The following is a 27,167-nucleotide window of genomic DNA, read 5'->3' as shown; positions in this document are numbered from 1 at the left end:
CACTTTTTATCAAGCTGGGACCCTAGGAGGCCAAGGGGTCTAAGGCACAGAAAGCTTGCCAGAAGATTTCTGCAGGACAGTTGGTTTTCCAGGGTTCTTCTCCACCAAATGTTCTTGCCATGTATATAGCCTATCATATGCTGAGAAATGGCATTGGAACCCACAAAACAAAACCAACTCTGCATTCATCTTTGCAAAAATTCAAGGCATCATAATAATTCTTTGTTATTCACAGTTAAAGTGTATTATAATCATGATACCTTTAGTTAGTTTCAGATCAAATTAAAGTTTTATTGTGTTTTAAAGGATTGGACCTAGTTAAACTAATTTACCAACCAAAAACACAAATCAAGAAACTAGAATATTGAACACTTCGAAATAAAAGAATACCTGAGATGATGGTTTCACCACTCAGAAATTAAAAAGATAAAAGAATAAAAGTAAAAGAATTCTCTTCAGTTCATACAAAGTCTTTTTTCTTTTGGCCATTAAAATGACAGTCCCTTCCAGGGACTTTTGTTATGCAATAAAGTCTGTTTAGATGTCTTCAGTAAAAAGTTTTCTAAAATTTTTGAATACTTTCAATCACCCACACCCTGTGTCAGATGGGGGTGGGGGAAATATAGTTATCACTCTGCCCATAAGCATTTTTAATTCCAAAACATAACTGTTCAAGTTATTTCAACCACACTTGTTATACGTGTCAGGCAAGTTGCATAGATGTGTCCTTTCATACACATTCCACTTTCAATATATTTTTATATTACTATGGAAACAAATTTTTTTGCACAAGTAGTTTATAAATTGAGAAAGTTGGAAGTATGTGGCTTACAGAATAAAAGCACTGGACTACAATGTACAGTCACTAAAAGTCTTGACAAAGGCAGCAACCCTGAGGTTGGGGCATATGTTAGCTTTTTAAGACTTTTTCTTATAAACACTAACTGAAAATGTTCAATACAAAATTTGCTTTGAAGTCTGTGAGTACATGTTTAAAAGTAACCAAAATTTGTGAATGTTGTGTTAAGTGAAAATTGATACATTTTGTTTTAGTTCTTTTACAAATGCCTAGCCACAGAATGACCAAGTATATTATCCTGATTTTTTAGTTTGATTACTGGACATTTGTGAGTAGTTTTTTGGAAATTATATTTGTGTTGTCTCGTTGTGGTTATCGTGAAAAGTTTTCTAGAAATATTAGATACCTGTCTTGAAAAAACCTGTTTAAGTGCATTGTATTCTAATATTTGCTATAATGATAACAACAATAACAAAAAAATAATGGTAATAATAGTTCAATAACAGTAGGAACATATATTTATACTAGTGTCATTTTTAACTGGATGTTTTGCTTATCAGACATGTTTGATAGATTAGTACCTTTTAGACTTGTTGAACGTTGATACATCAAATAGCTTTGTGACAAATTCACCTAAAAGTTTAAAAGGAATTCAGTAAAATTTTGTTAATATATTTCACAAGAACTGGGATTCTATGTTATAACCAAGAAACCAGTTTTATTCTTGATTTTTTAAAAATGTTTATCTACATGTCCATTTTTGATGCAAAGCATATTAAATAATTATTTGATTAGGAAAATAAAAATAAAAAAAAAATTATTCCTTTTCATGTTTTAATTTCATTGAACCAGCAACCAGTGAACCTAAATAACGGATCATGAATGAGGTATAGATTTCAGGGGCGGATCCAGAAGTAGGGGATGGGTAGGATAAACAAGAAGAGTATATATCCATTGGACAGGATGCCAGATTTTGACCTAGGTGGTTAAACTCACAGAAGCTCCATCATTTTAAGGACTAAATTTTATGCATCAAACTGGCAAGAAAACTTGTTCCAGGAAACATTCATATTGTTTCATACATGGGGTGAGGGAAAGTAATTTCATACCACTGCACACTGGATTAGCCCCTGATGATCATGCCTTTCCTTTTCAAATGACTGCCATTGTTTGCGTGGCTTCAGCATGCTTAGTGATAAAAAAACAACATATTTGAGGTAATTTCTATCTGACAGCACAAATTAAACACTATAACCAGTTAAATGTTGTAGCAGAAAAACAACCTTGATTCCTAGCAGAGTATTTTACAAGTAAATTCTGCTCTTTACCCACACTAAATTCAGTAATCTAGATGACAGTTTCTTGTATCACAGGAAGAAATAATAATCATTTGCATTTGATATTTTTATGAAAATATTTTGATAAAAGTTAACAGTATGCATGAATTTTTTAAAATTGTGTAAGAATTGATGTGTATAGCATTAAATGGGTTATATTTGCTGTTTTTATCTGTTGTTTAGTAGTTTTATTACATATCCATTTAATTCTAAGTGATGGATCCGGCATTAATACTTCTGTATTAAACACCCAGACTGGATTAACTGAAGTATTTTCAGTGATGTCCATCAATGTCCTTGTGTCAGTGGTTTCCGATTTCTTAAATTGAAGTTTTACAAATCCTAATTTGTTTTGAATAACATTCCCACTGCATATATTAAATAACTGAAAAAGGAATATTTAAAAATGGAGTATGCAGTAAATAGAAAACTGTATTTGTATTTTGTTCTGAGTTAGGAAAAGCTTGTTTGATATCTTACAGCTATGGACATCAACCTCATGTCTTTGACAAAGTTATATAGTATTTAAAAGTAATTCTTTCCCCAACTCGGTTATAATTTGGACTAAAGTCTTACACCAATCCCTGACTTGGGTATAGTTTGGACTAAAGTTTTACACCAGTCATGACTCGATTATTGTTTGGACTAAAGTCATATACCAGTCCCTATACTTCGTAATTAGAGGGGCCCCGAGTGGTCTAAAGTGCTCACCATTACAGATCACTGCCATCTCACCTCTGTCTTATTTGGTTCGAGTCTCGGCTTCAGCTAATGTGGTTATGTGAGAAAGCTTGCCAGTAGTTTCTCGTGGGTCAGTGGTTCTTTCCAGAAGTTTTCCAGGTTCTTCCTCCACCGTTAATACTGGCCGCCATGTATAGCCTATCTTAAGCTGAAAAATGGCGTTAAACCCTACAACAACAACAACAACTTTGTAATTATGTTTGGCAATTCAAACTTTAGGCAGAGCTGATTGCCATTCAAAATACCATGCGGATTTAATTAAATATTGCTTTATTGTAACAAAGAACGATCAAATACTGTGGTTTAAGATGAGAAATAAAACAAAGAAACAAAATAAAACAAAGAAACAAGCTTAATTTCTGAAGAGAAGTATATACATTGCAAATTTATTTAGACAAATCCTAGTAACTATGTTTTGCACTTAAAAGCTTAGCAGGTGCTAATTACCATGAAGAAAACCACACTAAGTCAATGAAGCATTGATCACAGCATGGTTGCAAAGGTATTTAAAATGCAGTGATTTAAGTCACACACAAAAACTAAATATAAGTTGTTGTTTTTTTAAAGAAATATTTTCTGGCTTCATGTATTATTTTGATTCATAATTTGTCAACATTACCATAACAGATTAACCATAGTCATAAAAAAGATGTCCTTAAATGTTACTCTGTTGAAAAATAACAACACTACTTGAATTTTAAATATTACATTTCAATTCAACAAGAATCATTGAAGAAAAAGTTCAGTAGATCTACAGTAATTGAATATTGAACACTTACAGGTAACAGTAATCATACATTTATTCACTGATAACCATGAAAAGACTACACTGAATCATTATAGCATTGATCCTTTACAGTCACAAATAATTATCAAATACTATCATAAAATGAAAAATAAAACCTAGAACCGAGTTTAATTTCCAGTGAAAAAAAAGACTTTTCATGATGTATAGTTGTTCCAAAAAATGTGCTGTCTGACACCCAGTATGGTTGCCATTGCTGCTGTCTTCAAAATGTTGTTATTGGTACTCCTCGTTGAAAAGTTATCACCATGTGGTCCCCACCAGAAGAATCCTTATATCTTGTTGGTTCTAAATTTCAGTGGTGCCAGTCTGACCTGAAATATGGCCAACATGGTGACCATTTTTAAAATCTTGTTATTATTACTTTTCCTCCTAGATGAATGATCATATTGAATGGGGTTTTCACCAAAGGACTTCTTATGATGAAAATGACACTGATAGATGGCCAATATGCCCACTCTGGCATCCATCTTTAAAATCATATCGCAATGGGTTTTCACCAGAGGACTTCATATGATGTTTACTTGGTCCTAAACGAAAATTGCACTGATCGGATGGCCAATATGCCCATCCTGGTATCCATCTTTAAAATGGAATTGTTATTCATCCTAAGTGGTAGGTCATATGGGGTTTTAATCAATAGGTTGGTTGGTTCCAGCTGAAAATCCTGCCTATCTTACAGCCAAACCAGAGAGCTGCCTTGCTTGGTGCTCAGCATTAAGAGGTTAGTGTTAGAACTGGTCGGCCTGATGTCAGGATAATGTGACGGGGTGGGACATGATGCTACATGTCTGCAGCATGATGCTCTTTTTCTAGACATCACTGTAAACTGCCACACTACAGACACCATAGCGATAGGACTGATTTTTTTTATAGCTATATTTAAAATCCAAATTACACACACATAGAGTGATTAGTTTAAAAATCATGTTCTTGGTCATAAATATCTGAGATGGTTCAACACTCAGCAGCTAAAACAAAGAATTGATCTCAGCTTGAATTCCTCAATATTCATTTTGGTCTCCAGACCATCAGTCCTATCAAGGAACTCTGTTATTAGTTAACCGCTCTGGTGGCCTAGTGGTTAGAGCGTCCACCTCAGATGCGGGAGGTCATGGGATCGATCTCCTGCCAAGTCATACTGGTGTCAGGATAAGTGTCTGGGTGGGACATCATGCTACATGTCTGCGGCATGATGTTCCAGTGCTAGACATCACTATAAACTTACACACTGCAGACATTGTGGCGATATGACTGAAAAATGGTTAAAGCTACGTTTAAACTCCAAATCAAGTATACACACATTTCTTTGAACCACCAAAGCTCTGCAACTCTTGCACATAATTGGATGCAATTTTGGTAGGTGAATTAACTTTACATACAAATGTACCTTTTAATGGTTTTGTTGCATGTATTTACTGCCAAATATTCACACTATAGGTGCAGTAGATGCAGTAATTTCTGTTATGTAATGCCTTCATTGAAATTTAATGTCTCAAGCATCTTAAGACACCCTCTTAGTAATTTGTTTTTTCCATGTCATTATTTATATATAATACTTCATCTGCTATTCAGATTTATGTAATATTACCCATACATTTGTTATATCCATATTATTATTTATACATAACGATCAGGTAGCATTTACTTAATACCATCTGTCAATTTGTTATATCCATGTTTTCTGTAACATCCTTTTACTCTATACTTTCTTTGATGATTTTGCAACGCACGTCGCCAAGTTCCAGTTATCATCTCCAAGATTTAGCTTGATATTGAGATATCCTCTGTCTGTCCATTATGATATCACTGGGTGGAAATTCCTAGTTTGGTACATAGCTTGCCCATGTGATAGTATCTGTATGAAGGGTTTACTGTGGGGTTTCCCAGAGTGGAGTGTGAAATCAGAAATTGGAGTTACTGTGATAATTTTTAATATTGTTTTACACCAGACTTTAAGCAAGCAGACATAGCAGAGTGACAGAATGTGTGTAATATTTATGGTTATGACCCTTGGGTCAAGGTGAAAGGGAATATTTGATTAAAAGCATAAGAATTTGCCATAGAAGTAACACTAGTTACACAGTCACTAGACCAATGATGTAACAGCATGAGCTCATAAACAGAATTGTCCTGTGTGTATTTCTCTGTTATGATATAAATGTTTTGTTACACACATCAACATAGGTCACAAAATTAAGAATTGTAATGTTTTGTTACACAGACCAAAACAGACTTCAAGAACAAGAATGTAACAGTATGATGTGATATAAACGTTTTGTTACAAACACCTAGCACAGATTTCAAGAACAAGAATGTAACAGTATGTTCTAATAAAATTATTTTGCTACAAATACCAAGACACGTTAAAATATCAAGATTGTAACAGTATGATATTTCATGTTACAGAATGGCAAGTACTCTTGTGTTGTGACGCTGGATAATGGCTCCAGGTTCCAAGGTTCCTGGTGCAAAACCAGAGATGAGGCTGCAAAAAGTGCCGCTGGTGTGGTGCTGCTGCATTTGGTAATGAATGAAACATTTATATTTGTCATCTGAGCTCTTTTATTTATATGATTTCACAAAAATATAGCAGTGCTTTAAGCTGTAGGTCAGTAATGTACCAACCTATGGCCTGCAGGCTGGATTTAGCCCATGACCCGATTTTGCATTTGTATTATATTGTTTTGCTTTAAAAATTGCTTATCTGGTTCATGCCCTGGAGGAAGTTGCACATGCCTGGTATAAATTTTTACTTTCAGTTTGTTCTGCAAAGATGCTGCTTGGCATAGGTCTGCTCATTTATTTGACTGCTCAGGCCAATCAGTGAGGTGCTTGCGAATGCTATACTGCATTAGAGCACCTGTATGATAATGAGTGGAGCCTGTAATGGAATGGGCATACATATAAACCTCCTGCATGGGACAGTTTTTTCCCAAGTTAAAGAGAGTCTCCTGTCACTCACTGAAATCTCCCACATAAACAAAATATTTTTTTTCAAATTCTAATTCCAGTATAGTGTATTTACAGTATTTACTGCCTGTGATCAGGTGACTTTACTGACTTAAGTAGGGCAAGAAAATGCAGTTGCTAATTTCACCCATTGATCCTGTCAGCATGGTCAGCTGGCTTCATTAGTGTTATAGCATTCGAGTCATTGACATCTGGCCCTGCTTTAGAATGCAGTTTAAAGACCCAGATGTCAACAGGCCTTAATTTTCACAATGTCTGCTCCCATCAAACTTTAATCTATTATTTAGCAGGACATTGATGCCAGTATTCTACAAGGAAGTCAGTGATTGATACAAGTATTGCAGGCATGGAGTGCATGAAGCAGAAAGTCTTCCTTCATATTCTCTTTCACAGGCGTTCCCAGAATTCATGAGGTTAACACATAAGGACACTGTGTACTAGTTCAGGGCATACCCTTTTGATTTGAATATCAGTTCTGGACAGAGTTGTGTCACACTTCAGAACCTTGTCCACATGTGTGACATCAAAGTCTTTGTAAATCCCATAAAAGCATGAGTTGAGCAATCCACGATATCAATCCGTGAAATCCCACATTTCACTCTTGCTTCACCTTGGATACTTGTCAACCAGAATAAAGCCAGTCTCGTTCCATTGCAGCATTTCATTTATGTGGGCTTGGAGTTCAGAACCTCCTCAAATCAACTTCAAATTATCCCACAAGAATGTGCCTTGAAAAGTATCTCAGTGTTACCTACACTTGCTTGAAGAGTCATATTTCAAACTGGGAATTTCTTTACCACTTGGGTTGTCTCAATGTGGCTGCAGATCCCATTCTTAAATAATTGTTCATGATAACCCAACAGATGATCATTCTGTCAAGTGGTGACTGCCAACATGTCTCTTAGACCAACTGATCAAACTGCAGGGTTCATGAGGTCATACATCAACAGTAGCGATTGCCTCCCTTGGCATATTGTGGATATCACAATTTGCACAGATGGCCGGTTTGGTTGCATACCTCCTGTCCTTTCAAGAAGTGAGCAGGTTTTGGACCCTTCAGGAGCACTCTACGCACATCATCCACATGGAAATAAGGCCATATTGAATGCTTTTCATAAGTGGTTGATGTCAGCATGTCTTGTCATTCATTCTGATAACTTTACTGTCATTAATTACATCAGAAGGCAAAGAGGAACCAAGTCCTCAGACCTCTGTCATTTGTTAATTTTCAAATAGTGTGCCATCATCAAGAAATACATTCAACTCTGCCACATCCCAGGTAGGCTTTACGTCTAAAAGATTCACTGCCCTAGCAGGATCATCTGATCCGCACAGAATGGTCCATGTACACTCCAGTCTTCAATCAGCCTCACTATACCAAGCTCCCGTCTTTATCTCACCAGCCCCAATTCAAAAACCTGTTCAGTCTTTGCCCTTTTATTGATTCTAAGCAGTTTCTGTGTATACCGTATGCATCTCCACCCTCCATACTGGTATTCCATTAAATTATTTACATCCCATTAGCACTATTATTGTAATTAAGCTTGTTCATTTTTTTTCATAACTTTGTGAGGGTCATAATACCTAATCTGACGAAAATTTTGAAGACTGAGCAAAAGAGACAGAACTCTATCACCAGACTCAAAGGTTCTCTCCATTGTAGTTCTGTCGAACCATAATTTCACTTTTGACTTGAATTGGTGGGTGCCAAATTCAAGCATAACTTGCTGGAGTATTCTAGACATACAATTTTACCCTTGATCAGATTGAACAGAGTTGCCAGATTGAGTATGAAAAAAAACCTTTATCAAAGGTTTTACTGTCGTTTTAATTTTAATATTCCTCAACAGAATTGCCTCTGGGAATCATTTGACGCACACATTATTGTCAACAAGTATTGCTCACCTGACTTGGTCTTAGGTAAGAGACTGCCACATTCTAACTTTATTCTGCTAAATGTTTCATCAAATGCAGGAACAGGATGCAGATGAGCCTTAAGTATTTTCTGATTGGGTTTTCCTACCACTTGACAGGTATGACAAGATCTACAGTATTTACCAGCATCACTTTTGATTTTTGACCAATAGAAGTGAGTCAAGATCTTGTGATAAGTTTTATTAATCCCTAAATGACCAGCCAATGGAGTTTCATGGACCAGACTAAGAATTTCCTGTCTGTATAATTTTGGAACTACAATTCGATAGTTCACTGACCACTCGTCACCAGCGGGTACCTTGGGAGGTCTCCATTTTCTCATAAGAATCCCATTTTTAATGAAATAACAAACAGGTACTTCTATGACTTCATTTTCACTAATGGCCCTTTGAAACAAACAGTAGATCTCAGGATCTTTTTTCTGTTTGACAACAAGTGATTGTTGTTTGTCACCCTGATTAGAATAAAGAGAATGAGTAGTTAAAAGAGGATCACTGTGATCAGTACCCTTTGATTGATCCAAACAAGGAGTGAAAGTGACCTCATCAAAAGCCTGACCAATACATGTGTCAGCTAAAAGAATACTTTTCTGATCAACATCATAAACAAGGCTTGTCAGTTACAAGTGGATTAACCACAACCTTATCTCCAGCTGGATCATTGCCTAGTAATAAATAAATGCCCTCAGTGGGCAAGGAAGTCACTGTTCAAACTGTCATGGGTCCTGAGACTAAGTCTGATGACAAATTGACACAATGGAGATGAACATTAACAAGGTCTCATTCTACTCCCTGAATAAGAATACTGTCATTGAAAGACAATTTCTCAGAAAAAGGCATAGTGCCAGATAATAAAAGACTCTTGAGAAGCTCCTGTGCCCCTTAAAATTTTAATAGGGATAGGATTGGCTGAATCACCCAAGAGTGTTATAAAACCCCTTCGACATGAATGGTTCATAATTCTCCATAATAAAATAAGGCTGGGGTTTATTAGACCCAATTGCTTTCAATACAGGAATGTGACCTTGACCTCTTAGAAATACTCTAGCATCTGGAATAGGTGTCTCTTGATTCTGATGATTATTTTTCAATTTGTAGCAATCAGAAATAATGTGTCCTTTCTTCTTGCAATAGGTAGATATACAAGGAGTTTTGATCAAGCCTAAGTCTTAATGTCTCAATGAATGCAATTCTTGAACTTCAAGTAATATGAGTTGTCTTAGATTTTTGTAATCTTGATCAACTTTCTTGGCTAAGCACCACCTTTTTCTCTTGCAAATTTGATATTAGTTTGTCATGCTTCTTTTTTATAGTTCCTGAATTTTTGCCGATAAGCTTCAGGGACTAACTCATAACCCTTTAAGATGTATTCCTTAACCAAAATCATAGTCAGCACTCTGCTGTACTGACAGGGATGCATAGATGTCTCAGGCTTTGCCAAAAAGTGCACACTGTAATAATAGAGGCCAATGCTCCCCTTGGCCATTTCAAATTTTCAGCAATTTTTTCAACATGAGGAAAATATTTGTGTACTTTTTTTTCTCTAAAAGGGGGCACAAGCAAATATTCTTAGTAACATCAAAACTTGAATTTGTTTGGAAAGTGGGTATGTGCTTTTTACTTGCCAGCTCTAATTCTCTTAATCTAAATTGATATTCCCTTTCTTCCTTCTATCTTTCTGAAGTTCAAGCTTTCTTAACTCTAATTCCATCTTGTATTTTAATTTTAATTCCTTTATTTTTATGTTACAGTCGAATACAGACTTAGTAATCAAAACCAAAGCACTTTTATCCAAAACATTCTTTTCCACCAAATATTGGACCAAAATATTTTTTATTTCTTGCTTCATTAAAGAAGCCTTTGCCTCAGAAAGATCATATTTTCTGGCAGGCTGAAGCAATTCATCCTTTTCAAGGAGTCTAACTGCTTCTGGGTAGGATTTGAAATAAAGATCTCCACTTTTGATGACATTGTGAAAAAAGCATGCTGATTTCACTAAAGATTTCTAAAATATGAAATAATACTTGGGATTTAGAAATTTCCGAAACTAGGGGAATTTAAATTTGAAAAACACAGTTTTCTGAAATATTTTAGCAAAGTTTTTATCACAAGGACGAGCCCCTGATTTTCTGTTACGAGTCTATGCTTTTAAAATAAGTAACAGAAAAGAGTGAAATCAACAAGCTGTGTAAAATTTAACAAATAATTTATTTCCCTTGAATACAAAGTGAAAAATGAGAAAGTAGAATTTATGGTATTGTGAATCAAATCCAAAAATAATCCTAGAATTAAAGACACAAGTCCTAGTTTAAAAAAAGTCCTGAATGAAACTGAGTTCAAGTCCCAAAGAGATCTGAAACTGAAGGCGGTAACATTTCCGTTATGGCCTGCAAAGTGCTTATGTGTAAACAGTCTCTTGTTGAATCAGAAATATTTTTCCAGGTTTGAATTCAGTATAAATTCCAATGAATATCTTTATCCAAGAATTTTATCAGAGCACTTTTGTATTTCCAGAGAAAATAATCACTTGAATTCAATAATTTGAAGAAAATACAATCCAGCCATAAAGTGCTAGATGTCAAAGCAAAACTGGTAAAATCCATACAGTCACAAGATAATATAGTTCTCTGTTTGACCTCGGGTCACAATTAGCATTTTCTAAAAACAACCCTTACCTAATGGAAAATAACCTTCTAGAATGATCTTAATGAGCCTTGTTTACTTTTAACACAGTAACCAATAAAATTCACATGGGAATCTCCAGAACCCTGACCCTGATCAACATATTTACCACTTCTTGTTTACCTGAATAATAATTTGGTTAGTAAGCTCATACACACAGAGTATAATGAAGCTATTTTTAGTTGTTTACATAGATGAAATTTTAAAAAATAAAAAAGTCAATCAGGTCAAACAGAAATGAATTCAGTTTTGGACAAGGTCAAGTCAAGCAAACAATGTTACAGTACAATAACGTAATAAAATAAAAAAAAAATTAAAACTAACAGACAAACAATTAAATTAAATATACATAATACTTTGTCAAATTACCTATGTCAGAGTATGTGTGCATACTTTGTCAAATTACTCATGTCAGAGTTTTTATGTACTTTGTGTATTACACATGCCAGAGCCTGTATGCATACTTTGTCAAATTGCCCATGTCACAGTCTATATGTATGCTTTGTTGAGTTACCTATGTCAGTCTGTATGCATACTTTCTCAAATTAACATTGTCAGAGTATGAATACATACTTTGTCTAATTACTCATGTCAGATTATTAATGAATACTTTGTCAAATTACTCATGTCCAAGTCTGTATGCATACTTTGTCAAATTACCATTGTCAGATTATGTATGCATACTTTGTCAAATTACTCATGTCCACGTCTGTATGCATACTTTGTCAAAATTCTCATGTAACAGTCTGTATGATCTGGTAAGTATATTGTTCAAAAAGAAAATGGGTATCTTTGGCAAAATGTCATTTCCATGTTGAAAAGGTAATGCAGTTTTCATTTTTTGCTTGGGCACAAAAGGCTTGATCAGTGCTCAAGTGTAACTCCTGTAAGAACATACTTGGGCATTGCATGGCATGATGGGAAACCCTGTATTGTCACATAGTTAAATATTGACCATATATGTTTTGCTCTGAAAAATATCAACAATGTCAGAATGAAGATACATTAAACAGTTTTCACCAATAATTTTTTAAACTCTTAAATATATAATAAAAATACTATATATTATATAACTAATATTTTATTGACATCAACTTTCTTTACAGAGAACATGTGTTCAACCCATCCTACAGCCTTTAATGATGCCAGGCTATTTACGATGCAGATTGCCACCGCCACGTCAGTTCTCATCACCCAACTCTGCCTTCAGTCCTGTAATAGGTATTAATACTTTGTCATGCTGTACATACTTATTGATATTAGCAATCAAAATGTGACTTACAATAATTATTTCACTCTGTATCAGAATGTCCACTCAGCAGCAGGGAAGATTAACAGACCAATGTTTCCAAGCAAAATAAACGCTCCTACGCGAACTTTCTCCGTGGAATACCCAGAAATCAAAAATAAAGCCTTCCACAAGAGCTAATTTTCGCACGATTCAGACTCGGTGCATTAGGTTGGTATACCGAGTGTGTCATAAAATATGATACCCAATGCAGGAATAAACGGCACGGGAATATTTTTTTGTGTTATTATTTTTTATTGCCACGTGGGGCTGCATTTTCATGAATAAATTTGATCAAGACCGATGCGATACCGGCTACGTGGATCATGAAGATTTATCGTGATGAAACCATGTGGCGTCATCTGAGCGCGGCTGAATAGATTTTTAAATTTATTTATATCCATGTCACTGTTGCACCAGGTCTGATGGATATTTCTCAGCGTGTGCGTATCCACGCCGTTGAATACCGACAAGATATTGCAATTGTCCCTGATCACCTTTGGAATCTGCGTGTATCTCTGTGTCACGTAAATAACATCGGTATTCTTGTGTCTGCCACGCGAGAATATTCTGGCTGGGTTAGTTTGTTTTTCTAGCATAACATCGTCGAAAACAACGAGATTATTAGTATCACCGTCCAAATTATCCACGGATGGAGCCTCGTTGATATCTGTGATGAATTCGATTGTGCCCTCATCGGTATTGTCGCTAAATTCTTTTAAAATTTGATAACAACGCTGATCATCGACGGATGGTGCAACTAAATATAATTTGTCCCATTTCAGCCATCGCATAATCAAATTCAATAACAATTGTGTCTTACCAGATCCTGATGGGCCAATAATTATCATTCTAATCGAATTCGGTAATGCCGCATGATGTTTTACTTGCTCGCGTCGTTTCGTGGCTGAAAAATCAATTACATTCATGTTAATAAAATACATGGATCTATATTGTGTTAAGTGTCGCACTCACACAGCTACGATAAATCCGACCGAAATCGTCACACGTAACAACAGGAACGCAATTGCAGGAGAATGCGAAGTTTGTAAGACACGCAAATTTAGATTTGTAAAAAAAAAAGTAGAACCGGAGGGGACATCGCAGCCTCCATGAAAAATCTACTTGGGTTACCCTGGGCGAAATATCCCGGAGAGAAGCATCTACCTGGATACAATTACTGCGGACCCGGAACAAGGCTCGATATCAGACTCGACAATAATAAACAACCAAAACAAGGCGAAAATCCGATAAACGCCATCAATGGAGCTTGTTACGACCACGACCTAGCATATCGCAGCGGAGATTTACAACAGAGGCATCTTGCTGATATCAAGCTAATTCACGCGCTAAACGCAATTCCTAATAAAAATTTCAAAGAACAATTGGCATCCTGGTTGATCAAAGGCGCGATGAAAGGCAAATTAGTATTCGGCGCTGGTAAATAATATGGAACAGATATATTATTCTCCGCGAGGATTTTGGCGAGGAAAATCAGCAATCGCCAAACTCGCCAAGGCCGCATCGGTAAAACAATCCATCACTGAATCGTGGCTATCAAAACAGGCAATTTGGCAAATATATCTCCCTCCACCTAAAAAAATACCATATGCAAATTTTACTGTCAGCGTCCCCAATGAGGTCCATCAAGCGGATCTGATGTTTCTTCCTCACGATACCGTTGACGGAGTCACATACAAATATGTCCTGACTATTGTCGATATCGCTAGTAGGTACAAAGAAGCAGAGCCATTATCGAATAAAACAGCAACGGAGATTGCTAAGGCATTTAACGAAGTTTATTCCCGATCCCCATTAACATGGTCGAATCTTCTCCAGGTTGATCCAGGTCGAGAATTCCTCGGCGCGGTTACTTCATTGATGAAAAAGAATAACGTTAAAATCCGTCGCGGTATTGTAGGTGTTCATCGCAATCAAGCTATCGTCGAAAGATTCAATAAAACGCTCGCAGAACGATTATTCGGATACCAATACGCGCGTGAATTTATTCAAGATAATCGATCTCACGATTGGGTATCAAGATTGCCTCATGTAATTAACGCGTTAAATAACGAGACAACTCGAACAATATCAATGAAACCTGCAATTGCAATTACAAAATCGAATATACCACTAAAGCGAGATTCCACAATTCAGCCTGTACTAGGTAGCGTCACAGTTAGATATTTATATAAGGAAGGCGAGGCCGAAGGTTTAAGAAAAAGAGCAACCGACCCAACCTGGAGCGTTACAACACACAAAATATCCGCCGTAACAAGATCGTCAGGAAGACCTGCAATTTATATCCTAGATTCGTTAGCGCCACAACACGGATTTACCAGGGAGGAATTACAAATAGTACCCAAAGATACTCAATTACCACCAGCATCACTAATGTAGTTTACTCGAATTCGTCCCAGCTGGGATAATTTTCTTACTCTCGACACGGCTAAATACACTAAATTTGACCAAGATATTCTATCGTTGACGATCCAAACTTGACTATCGACAGTTAATCCCTGCGATGAATGTATCGTTGTTGCGTAACCTAATTTCCATGGTGATTTTTCTGCATTTAGTGCATCATTAACAAGATTAATATCAACAAAGATAATATCGTTCAGGACCAAGTTCTTTTCCTCTCCGCATGGCAAAGTAACGCTGATATTTTGTTGCCTGGTATTAGCGGGCCTGTAGCACAACGGTACCTGCAACGTAGGAAATTTCTCACAATGCAGCTTGAATAACATTTCCTGAATAATATCGCGAATAATTTTCCTGCTAGCGACGATCAAATGATCGGGACGCCACAAATTTAGAAAATCGCTCATCGGAGTCTCGTCAATTATTTTTCTCATGACGTCACATTGAATCTTATTCGGTTGCAATCGAATCAATTTTTTAAACTCGGTCAGTAAATTATCTGTTGATCTATAATCAGCGCCGATTTCCTCGTAATAATCAACGAAGCTTCTAAGCCATTCGTGAGGTGATTCACCATCAATCGGATTAGGTTGGCCATGATCGCCGCACATTATCACGGCGGTATTTTTTTCCCCCAGCCAGGCTAATATCGATTTTAATATAGCTAAATTCACCGTGCAAATCTCATCGAATATTATAATCTTGTTGATATATTTATCGCCCATGCGCACCGAGTCCCATGATCCACCGCTGTACTTGAAATAGCTATGGTATGTGCAAGAATTAACGCCACGCTGCTTTATTTCTCGCGCTAATCTATGTGTCGGAGTCAACACGATCATGTCAGAATTTGCGAATAAATTTATCACTCGCGTTGTTTTACCGCTGCCGCCGGGTCCATTTAGGTAAGCAAATTTACTGCGTGAAATTGGATCGAACGCAGATGCGGCTGTCGAAGATTCCAGAATCGAAGATTCTCCAAATCTACCTCGGTGGAATTCATCGCAATCTTCAACATCGGCGTCCTCACAATAATCTAGAATATCCTCGTTTTTTATTCTCCAAGTTCCCCATGAGCTACCATCGGTAATTAAATTTTCCAACCTACATTGGTATTTTTTATCGATATAGAACGAATCCGTCGCGACCCTTACTGCAATATCGGAAAATTTGTTTATCATCGAGAGTAAATTTATACTCACATAGGCGAGCATCGATGATCGTAAATGCGTATATTGTGCTGATTCTCCTTCAAGATAGCTAATCACGGTACCTAACTTTGTCCCATCAACGATAATATTCTCCCTGCTACAAAATATTCCTCGTGATACCGTATCGGCGATTATAAAATCCATCTCAGCATCGTTAATAAACAATCTAGCGTGCCTGTGTTTATGATCAACGGATCCACCTTGAGTAAATTTACCGATTATTATTCTTCCTATATCTTTCGCGTTATCACAATCCATCGGCAGCCACACATCGGTCTGTTTTCTATACGATATAATTGTCTCACTCACCGTCAACGACACTAACATCGATGAATCTAGCATATATCTCAACAACACCGTAGGAACCCAACGACGCTGGGAGAAATGCCTGCCAAACCAAATATAACAAATTTTATGTAAATTTTCAGCAAATTCGAACGACGTAACACAAGCGAATCCTGTCATGACAAAATTAGGCAACGGTCCGTTAATTGCTACCCTTGTCATTTCACTGGTAGGATGACCGAATTTAGCAAAATAATCTGCACAATCGCCATATCCAAGAAAACTTCCAGGATAACATGCGCTCATGTCAATGGAAATCATATCCTCGAAATCATACCTGGTATTCCACAATCCGCCATGGCCATACTCGATACAGCTACGTTGAATATCGGCGAGATATTCGTTTCTTGTCGGCCTCCACGAGTTCCTTTCTCTAGCGGCGTGAGTGGCCACAGACGAAATTGTAAAGCAATTTGTCAGTAACTGATCGGGATTTGATGAATATCTCACCGCGAGTTTTTTCATCGATTCATGTAATATTTCGTTTCTGTAAATATCGCCGCATGGCAGGATAAACTGATCGTATCTTTCCTTGCTCGAGAATAACCATATCAATATTGGATCCGATACACTTAATTTTTTAATAAATCTAAACATGTCATCGGAATTATTATTCTCCGCAGAAAATTCCGCAGAATTTTCCACAGGATAAAATTTAACTATGCGATCCCGCGGAAATATCATTACCGAATGCGACCACGCGTGGGAATTGTGATCAATAATCTCAATTGGTGCTCCTCGGGATCTATACGGCGACGAGTATAATATTTCTCCCGATAACGTTTTCACCGTAATTGGAAATTTTAGTTTTTTACTCAGCACAGCCACGTCATCTACCGTCGCACCATCGGCGACAGTCTTCGCCCACGCATTAATCTTATCCAGCCTAGATTGAGTCAAACCAGATCCACGTCGAGCGTTTTTCATGTGTTTGATTACGCGCTCAGCCACGCAGTTTATCACCGATGATTCTTTCATCGCAGGTAGGTTTTTTATATCCGGATTGTTATTTAGCCGATAAATTCCATAAACAACAGCGCTGGCTGGATACGATCTAGCATAATAAGGGCCATCGATTCCCAATAACAATCCAGGTTTAGAATTTTTATCAAGAATAACGTTTTTCTTACCGCCATGCACTGGATCTCGTTTATCACGAATAATCCAAGTATCGTCAGGCATTTGTGCGATAAATTTTATCCCAAAGATCAATCGCTCTTCAGGATGTTCGATTTTTATGTGTTCGATTATTTTCTTGGCTCGCTGCAGGTTCATCGTAGCATCGATGGAATTTGTTTTCCAGGTCGACCAAGTGTGAACCGCTCCATCATCGAAGAATTCTTTCTTGGCTCGATCAACCTCAGGAATAATATATTCTGCCTCGTCAAGATCAAATGCGTCCATTGATTATATTTTAGACAAATGTTTAAATAATATGAATCAATGCAAATGGCTATTAATCGGTTCAACAAATTTCTGTGACAAATCTTGCAGAGGCGATTATTGCGGCGCTCATATACATGCGATTCAGCGTGGCAGTAAAGGACCACAGCGATGTTTAGTTTGTCAAGTTGGCACGCGAGGGAAAACTCGGTTGTGTCTGGCGTGTGGAGGAAAGAATTATCGGGAATTGCGGCGATATTATGAAAAAATCCTCGTCCGTGATAACTTGCGAAGAAGATTATATTAATCGATTTCAAGCTAATAACGATTTAGACAAAAGGAATATCTTATATGAATCAAAAATCAGCGATTCCAAAATCAACACTTCCGGATGGTATCGTCAGGCATATCAAAACAAAGAATAATGTCAGTTTCATTTGTAATTCGGGTTATCTCATGTTTTCCGTCGGTGGGAATAAAAAAAGGAAAAGCGCAAATTATCTTTCTCACAGGTTCATATACGAGTGTTTCCATGGACCAATAAAAGTCGGTCTTGTTATCGACCACATCGACGGAAATAAGTTAAATAACAAAATATCCAATCTTCGGGCGGTGACTCAGAAGGAAAATTCTAAATTCGGTAATGCCGGTAAATATCCGAAATATGCCAAGGCAGACAAATGAGGAAATCATATTCACATCAATGTACGCCGCCGCAAAGTATTTCGGTATTCACTCACGCTCGGTGCAACTTGTAGCAGAAAAAATAATCAACGCATCATTCTCATATAAACTCGGCAAGTGGATCGAATTTTACTATATTCCGATAATATCAGACTCGGAAAATTAATTGAAGATTACAAAGTATAATATAAATGAACGAGGAAAACGTGAACAATATCATCGAAGCCATCGAGGATTTGAAAAATAAAAATATAAATTTATCTCCGGATTTGGACGCAGATAAAATCCGGTCCGAATTTGAGACGATTGTCCAGGGAAAACTCGAATATAGATACACGCTACCATCCGAATATAAGTTTATAAAGAAAATCCAGATTGCGATGTATCAATCACTCGCGATTGTCAGCGATGATCAAATCGAGGATTTCGTTAAATTATCGACGCTGGTAGAAAAAGTGAGATCGAGTTTATCTGATGAATATGAATCGAGAAAAATTACTAGCTCGCGTGTCAGGCAGCTAAAAAAGCTAGTCGATGAGAGTAAAAATTAGAATCGAAGATTTTCATTCTTGCCACAAAATAAACAAAAATTAAAAATTTTGCTAATTTTGAAAATTTCCCTGATTTTTATTTATTTTTTTGGCCATTTTTTTCTGGCGGGCAGATTTTTAAGATTCTAATTTTTACGATCTCACTAGTAAATTTATACTTAGCGTTTCCTCGCGTATATCAAGTAAATTTCCATTCTGGTCCGTCAGTTTGAAATTTATCCTCGATAATAATCGATTGTGACATCGCAGGTAAAACGGATTCACTGGCTCTTTTATTATCAAAAATCCCGGAGAGGCGCTAGGTGAAAACGAATATAAGATGAATCCCTGCTGCGCCTGTTCTGACGTAGATGAATCCATGTTGTAACTACCTTCAACAATGTCCGCGTGAAGATTAATCGCGATAACTTCCGTTATATTAACGATACCCGGCAAGATATGTCGTCCCTGCCCGGTTGGATCATTATTGTGTTTGAGAATTGATTCTGATTGTATTTTTTTAGTCCACGCGGCATGTAATTTCGGAAATAACTCATCGATGGTATCAACGATGGATTTTCTCATTTCATCAACGTCATAATCAGGAAATTTGAAATTTGGTAGCGTTTCCTCGGTTAATCCAAATACTGTCATGAATTTTTGTTTTTCTCCTGAATTTTTGATCAACTTGAAGCTGCTAATAGGAAGAACATAATCGGCAATTGATATATCATCAATTATCGCCCGAATGAACATATCGTGATAATATTCAATATCATTCGCAAGTTGATTTAAAATCTTCACGCGTTCGATAATTTCGCTGCATGAACCTGATTTATTTAAGATACATTCTTGAAAGGATCCCCACAATAAATTTAATTGTAATTTATGTTCCTGATTAAATTCGTCGATGGTTCTTCTTATCAAGATACCATCTATGGGGAATATTATCCTGTTAATGTTGGTAGCGTCGAAGATTTCGACATCTGGGGGAATTTTGGGAAGAGGCAACCACGAGAGAATTCTTTCGTCCTTGAAAGTAAAAGCGAACATCACCAGGTTAAATTTGTAGCTGTTCATGAGATTGATGGCATTGTGGATCAGAGGCTTGTGTCTGATAGTTCCGTACCATCCTTCATTGGTAATAAAATCAGATTTTTTTGGCTCCGGTAGCTCTGGAGGAGCTTCCTCGTGCCAACCTGGAATAATAAAATCAGATTTTTCTGGTTTTACCAGAGGTGCGATTTCGGGCCAACCTAGAACTGTCCTGATCGATGATTGGTAAATATCGACGATATACGGCGATTTTACTTCGATTATCGATGACAGCGTTGGTTCGTGCGCGGATATTTTTATTCCTGGCGTAGCATCGCCAGTTATATTCGATATTCTACCAGTAAGTTCCTTGTTGATTTGCTCAATTTCGTAACTGCCTGTTGGTATGCCAACGACGATCCAATCGGGAGTTCCATCCGGACGGTTTTTATTGGCAAAAACAAGCGAATTATTCGATAATAATCTACCGAATGATTTTGATCTGATATTGGGCCAGCTATTATAGACGCGTAACTGTGACAGCGCAATTTCCTTAACGCTAATTGGTATTGGGAAATCGATACTAAATTCTGGCCTGGTTGAGCTTGCCGAAATCAGCGTTGTTATCGGCGGTGTTGTGTTTGTCACGATTTGAGCTAGTTCCGACATTATTGATATTCATTAGTTCAATCTCAGAATAGATATTTACCATCACGGAAAATTCGAGATCGGATATAACTCCGTCGTTGAGACTTTCAGAAAGCAGCGATGATAATTTCGAATATGCTTCGTTGACCTGGGATAATTTACTCGTGTACAGGGATAATTTTTCACTCGTGCATGAGGATATTTTTTTTGCGATAATATTGAGAACACCCGCGATTGTCGTTGTCGATGATATTACTATCGTTGCTACGATTGGCGCGATTGTTGTTACCGCGGATAAGATTATTCCTGCACCGGCGATTACTGCGCTTACCGCATATACGGCAATATCAATGGTAACTAATCTACGCTGGTATTTTTTTATTTTTGTTTGATACTCGTCGAGGAGTTTTTTTAATGAATCCTGCCACGAACGCGCCTGATTGTATCGATAATCCGACGCGGTCATTTATTAGTTAATTTATCTAACCAATTGTGTGTGTTCCGGATAAATATTCGAAAACTGCAAAATAAGTGGTTGGTTTTGTCGTGGTTCTATCTGGCGGTGATAGCTCAAATGTTTCCGTGTCATTTGCAAGTATCAAAATATTTAAAGATTCGTCGTAGGGACCTTGATATCTGGTTATTATCTTGAATCTTATCACGGAGATAAAATATATTCGATATATGCCAGTAATTGGCATGGTAAAGCTAAATGTGTTGTTCTCGGGTGTCCATGTACCTTTGTGTGTTTTTAACACAAATGGTACATAACAGGGAATTTTTCCTGTTTCTACCTCCGATGGTACAATAATACGCGCTAGTTTTTCAAGATTCGCTGACGATATTTTTGCGCTAATATCGTTAATTTTTGCAACTGTGCCGAGAAGTTTCGCGTTCAAATTTCGAATCTCTCCATCATACGACGATACATCTACCTTTTGACGTGCCAAATCACGCGTCGTGGAAATTTCTTCGTTGATTTTAGTAATATTCTCGTTGATTTTTCTCACACTCTCGCTGAGATCATCGTGTAATGTTTTATCGGTTTTTTGGTGTGCAATTTGGCGTATCGCGGAAATTTCCTCGTTAATTTTGGTAATATCCTCGTTGATTTTTTTTGTTTTTTCGTCGAGATAATGGTGCGACGTTTTATCGCTTTTCTGACTCATTACGGTTTTTATTTCGGTAATATCGGCGAAAACGTTAGTGATGTCCTTGCTGATTTTTCCTACTTTTTCGCTGAGATCATCGTGTGCGGCGACTGAAGTATCGCCGGATGTTTTTGTGTCCTCGTCAATTTTTTTACTAAGTTTACCTAAGGCATCGTCGAGTTTTTTAAGATCGTTATTTAGCCTGTTAAATCTTTTTGTCATTCTATCCTGAAGATCGTCGTGTAATGTTTTATCGGCCTTCAGAAGCAACGTTGCTGATAATTCGTTGTCTTTTTTTTCCACATCCGCAATATCAGCCTTCAGGGGCAACTTCGCTACAAAATCGGTGATATCAGCGATGGATTTTGATACCGATTCTGATAGGCGAGTAAATTGATCAATACGATCGTTATATTCGTCCCGCCTGATTATATCGGTTATTTTGACGTTACTTGTTTGTAATCTTCCTTCCTTGTTCTGAAAAATGGCAACTTCGCCAGGATCCACTTCTGACAGCGACAGAAGATTATTAATATCATCCCTGGTGGCGAATTTTGATAGATCGACGTCGGCTACTTCCTTCTTCCTGTAGAGGAATCTTCCGTAAATATCAACCATGATACTTATCTACGGCATATTCAAATACGATTCTATGATACGGACCGGATGATTTTGAAATTGCGTCGAGGACGTTAATTGATTCAGGACCGCATATCGGTGGATCCATTAACGTCTGCGTTGGAAGTGTAGAATACCAAATTGGAATATTTAACTTTGACACGTAATTGATGAATTCGTTTGGTGGCGCTAATCCGTACGAGTCAAAGTAAACAACTTCGCGAGGATTAATCGCGTAGGCGACCCAATGTGTACCAGGGCCAGTATTTGAATCGAGATTTATTATTCCTGTCTCGGTTGAATTTGGTTTTTCTGGTAGTTGATCCCGCATAAATACGCCTCTGAAAAATTTTATTTTTTTTATTCTTTGCTTCGCTGAATAAATCTAAATTTGAATAGGGCGTGCTAATCTTAGGCCGGATCCGTACGGAGGTGGGCGTCTTAGATAAAGGCCGGATCCATACGGAGGTCGTCTTAGATAAAGGCCGCTTCCCTTTTTTTTACCGTATCGCCCTCCTATTTTTTCTAGTAGTTTTTTACCTGCGTATCCAGCCGCGCTTGATGCTAGACCGGTTGCTATCGACGGAGCAATTGCGGCTAATAATCCGGGAATAGCGGCTAATAGTGGGAAAAATCCACCTGTTTTGACCATATCTTTGATGGCACCTATACTAAGATTCACATGAACTCCGGAATTAGCTGATTTGGCTTTGGTAAAATGTCCATGTTGATTCTTAGTTAGCGATAGTTTGTTAGGTCCGCCCTGAATTTGATCATTTTTCAGGGTTAATTTCACACCGCATCGCTTTGCTATCGCTGACTGGAGTTTTTTCATCTGACCCGGGGTCAGAGTTACGCTGACGTGTTCGTATGGCATATTAATAATCGTTTTAATCTAAATTTGGAAATCTTAAAAATCTTCGATTTTCAATTTTCAATCTTCGATGTTACATTTTCTCGACAGGCGCGTCGATGACTCTCATTCTACCACTGATGCCTTCCAGGATCATCGTTCTATCGCTGAGGATTACCGCGATTGCTTTATATAAATTATTTCCGGTGGTAATTCTGGCTTTGAAATGAATATCAACGACGGATTGTTTTACCAAATCAAGATGTTCCAGGGAAAAGTAATAGATAGGATAAAGGGTATTAAAATCCAGCTGTGATATTTGTAATCCTGTATCGATATTTTGATCACGACCCATAAAACACAACAAGCGATGATACGCGCGAGCCGTAGAATAGTTGGCAAAATCAATTGATATTTCCTCGGATGGTTCTTGTTGACCATTTACTCTTAGCGACACATTTGTTGCTTGGATACTATCAAATATCATATGGCTGTATAATTGATGATATCTTTCGGTACGCAAAAAAGCGATAAAGATATGCCTAGGTGCAGAGGTACCTTGCTGCGATGCAATTCGCCAGGTAAAATCACCATTAATATCGGTATTTGTGGAATCTGTTGTTGTTGTCAGCCATGACATGACAGATTTACCACCCTGGTTCATGAACGATAATAATTTTTCTTCCTCGATTATTGATGGAGTTATCGCTGGCATCCACAAGGTAAATTTAAGTAATCTTACTATACCGTTATTATGCGCGGCATCATTGGGACCTATCACGCCAGTAGCGTAATCGACAGCACCTTCTCGCCAGATAGCATCGTCGCTATTTCCCTTTCTGACAAACGTTACGGTATGTTTTGCTCCGTAGATAATTTTCCTGAAATGTCTACAAAATCCGAATATATGGGACAGCGGAATAGCACAAGAGAATCTTCTGCGATCTGCTGTTAATGTGAGTTTTCGCGTGGTAAATCCGAGATTATAATCAGGATAAGGTTTAATGATCATATCTTCGATACCAGCGGGACCAGCATTAGGAACGGCGCGATCGTTGGGTTGTCTGATAATAAACGGCCTACTTTCGGGACGATTAGAATTATGTTTGGCAAACATCATGCTAGGACCAGCTGATCTAGTAAAATCATCCGAGTATCTAGCTAGACCTATTATCGTCGTTGCCAAATCAACATCATTGGTAATTGATTCAATTTCTCTTCCGTCGATCATATAAGTGGCGTTTTTGAATAATGCCATAATGCCGTTGTTAACAAATCCGACTCTAAAATCTGCTGCATAGGCGGTATTATCCGCTTTAACAAGTTCCCCGACAACTTCGATATATGGAAGAAAATATCTTGTCGTATCGTGAACCTGAATTTCCAAGCGATTAGGCGTGTTTGGTTCAACTGCGTCGTACGAGTAATACTGGAAATCACGCACGGATGTGTCCTTGCCTACAGGTTCGTCCATGTCGAATACCTCATTTGACACTTGTGTGAACATTTATTATTAAAATTATCGTCTAAAACGAAGACCGCTACCCGATATGAAACTTGTATTTGCAACTTCCTGTGCTAGGTCATTTATTTTTTTATTTGCTGCGTCATTTATAACTTTACTGACATCGGTAGGCATTTCGCTGGTGCTAGGTAATTTGACAGGCTGATTTTTTTTACTCATTAAGTTTGATATTTTGCTTTTGACAAAATCGAAGCCTTTACTAGCCAAATTACCAACACCAGAAATAACAGTCTCGCCGATCTTTCCTATTGCCTTTGATGCAATTTGCTTAGCTGCAGGTCCAATTTTAGGGACTACCCTTGTAACGAGACTTTTAACAATGTCGCCTAATCCATTACCATGGATATATTTGTATACTGGCAATCGAGAATTAGCCACGCGGATCTGTCTAGGTCTACGTTGATGCTTGTGAACGATCATGTTATCTAAATGTGATTGTTTTAATCGATAAGTTCGTCGACGAGCTCCTTGTAAATGTAGGAATTAATAACACCACCGCGAAATAATCGCTGACAAATATCGGAGGCTTCGTTGATTATTTCGGAAGAGTTATTTCCGGCTCGTTTTCCTCCGATTAATACTTCGAGGCGAGATACGTCGTTGACAACGCTGTCAGGACAAATGGTATATCCGCTTCCTGTTTTTGGTTCTGGTGATGAATATGGCAATAGTCCCAGTAGTTTTTTGCGATCTTCGACCTCCCTTCTAAAATTTAAAAATCCGAGATCGTATAAATCCATCGGCCTCCTTAAACTAGCAAAATAAATTACCGCCGGCCACATTCCTGGTCCAAATGAATCAACGAACTCTTTTCGCAAGTATATTTTTTTATTTTCCGGAGAATAATCCGAAGCAATATCCAATCTTACAAAATCATCTTTGAGCTTGTTGATATGTTCTTTTTTCAAATAAACGTCAGCAGGTGGTTCATCTTGATCAGATGTTCTTCTCAAAAGAGCTGCAATTTCTTCCTCAGTTAATTCTCGAACTTCCTCATCTGAAGGTGCTTTGGGTAATGCTCTTTCCCTTGGTCTAGCTCTTAATTCCCGCGGTTGAGTTTCTTCTTCTGGTACTGGCCCTGGGTCACCCTTATTTCTTTTTTTTCTTAGCATTTCTCCTCTTGTCCGAGGTTGAGCTTTTTTCTCCGGTATTGTTCCTATTTCCTGTGGTTGAATTTCTTCTTCTGGTATTGGTTCTAGGTCGCTCTTATATTTTTTCGATTTTTGGGGTTTTTTTGGTTTTTTCTGAGGTTGACTTCTTTCTTTTGGTCTAGCTCCTAATTCCTGTTGTTGAAATTCTTCTTCCTGTTGTGGAAATTCTTCTTCCTGTGGTTGAATTCCTTCTTCATACTCCCGTGGTTGATATTCTTCTTCCTGTGGTTGATATTCTTCTTCTTGTGGTTGAAATTCTTCCTTTAATTTTGCTTTTCTCCGTCGGGATTTAGGCTTTCTTAACGATTCGGCCTGTTCTTTATTCTTATTTTGTGTTTCCTGTGCAACTCTAAAAAATCTTCTGTAATATGGATCCATACCTCTTACCTGTGATTTCCCAGTGTAAACTTTATATAACATGTCATACCAAACTTTACGAGATTTGAATCTATTTTTCCCTTCATTCGTTAGGTATCTTCCTCGATCACGAAAACTATTTTCAGCAGCTTCGCCAAATTCATCTATATTATACAACGTCGAGAGCGGCCTCGATATCATTTGCCATCCTTCATCGGTAAAATTTCCTCTTATGTCATCGGGATGAAACGATTTTGCTCCAGTTTTTTTCTTTTTTATTTTAAAACCAATTGCTTTTCCTGGTTGTGCTTGCCCGTGGGCTTGTGCCAGTATTGCTAGTCGATCCGGTAATATTCGCGAATGTTCCTCAATGCCTCTCAACACAGGAAGAATTCCGCGTTTCCTGATATCCAGATCGTCATCGTCACCAAAAAAGACTCTTTCGGTTACTTCCGTGACTGGCTTTAACAATTTCGAAGATAATTCGGTAAATCCCTGTTCTGCGTCCTCGTATTCACGTACATTTTTCTTAAATAATTCCTTCGTGGGAATAAGTTTCTTTAATGCTGCTAATTGTTCTCGCGCTAATCTAGCAGAATGCGGTTCTCCAATTGTACCGGTGCTCGAGCTCATATTATTTTTAATGATGTTATTTTAATGTGACATAAAATGGACCAAAGCAGCCCCACGTGG

The 27,167-nt window shown here is 37.5% G+C and overlaps 1 protein-coding gene across 2 annotated transcripts in view; it reads left to right on the top strand.

Moving 5' to 3' along the window:
* Positions 1 to 27,167, top strand: part of LOC149781708 (5'-3' exoribonuclease 1-like) — a 218,249-nt gene that overhangs the window by 179,991 nt on the left and 11,091 nt on the right. For both annotated transcript variants that reach the window (XM_089935809.1, XM_089935808.1), the window contains exons 36-37: positions 6,092 to 6,208; positions 12,378 to 12,492. In XM_089935809.1, the coding sequence (XP_089791935.1) occupies positions 6,092 to 6,208; positions 12,378 to 12,492 (232 nt within the window). The remainder of the gene's footprint in view (positions 1 to 6,091; positions 6,209 to 12,377; positions 12,493 to 27,167) is intronic.

This window comes from Sinohyriopsis cumingii, chromosome 15 (genome assembly GCF_028554795.1).
Source record: "Sinohyriopsis cumingii isolate HCF-2022 chromosome 15, ASM2855479v2, whole genome shotgun sequence".
Taxonomy (NCBI): domain Eukaryota; kingdom Metazoa; phylum Mollusca; class Bivalvia; order Unionida; family Unionidae; genus Sinohyriopsis; species Sinohyriopsis cumingii.
This window is presented reverse-complemented; position numbering and strand designations above follow the sequence as displayed.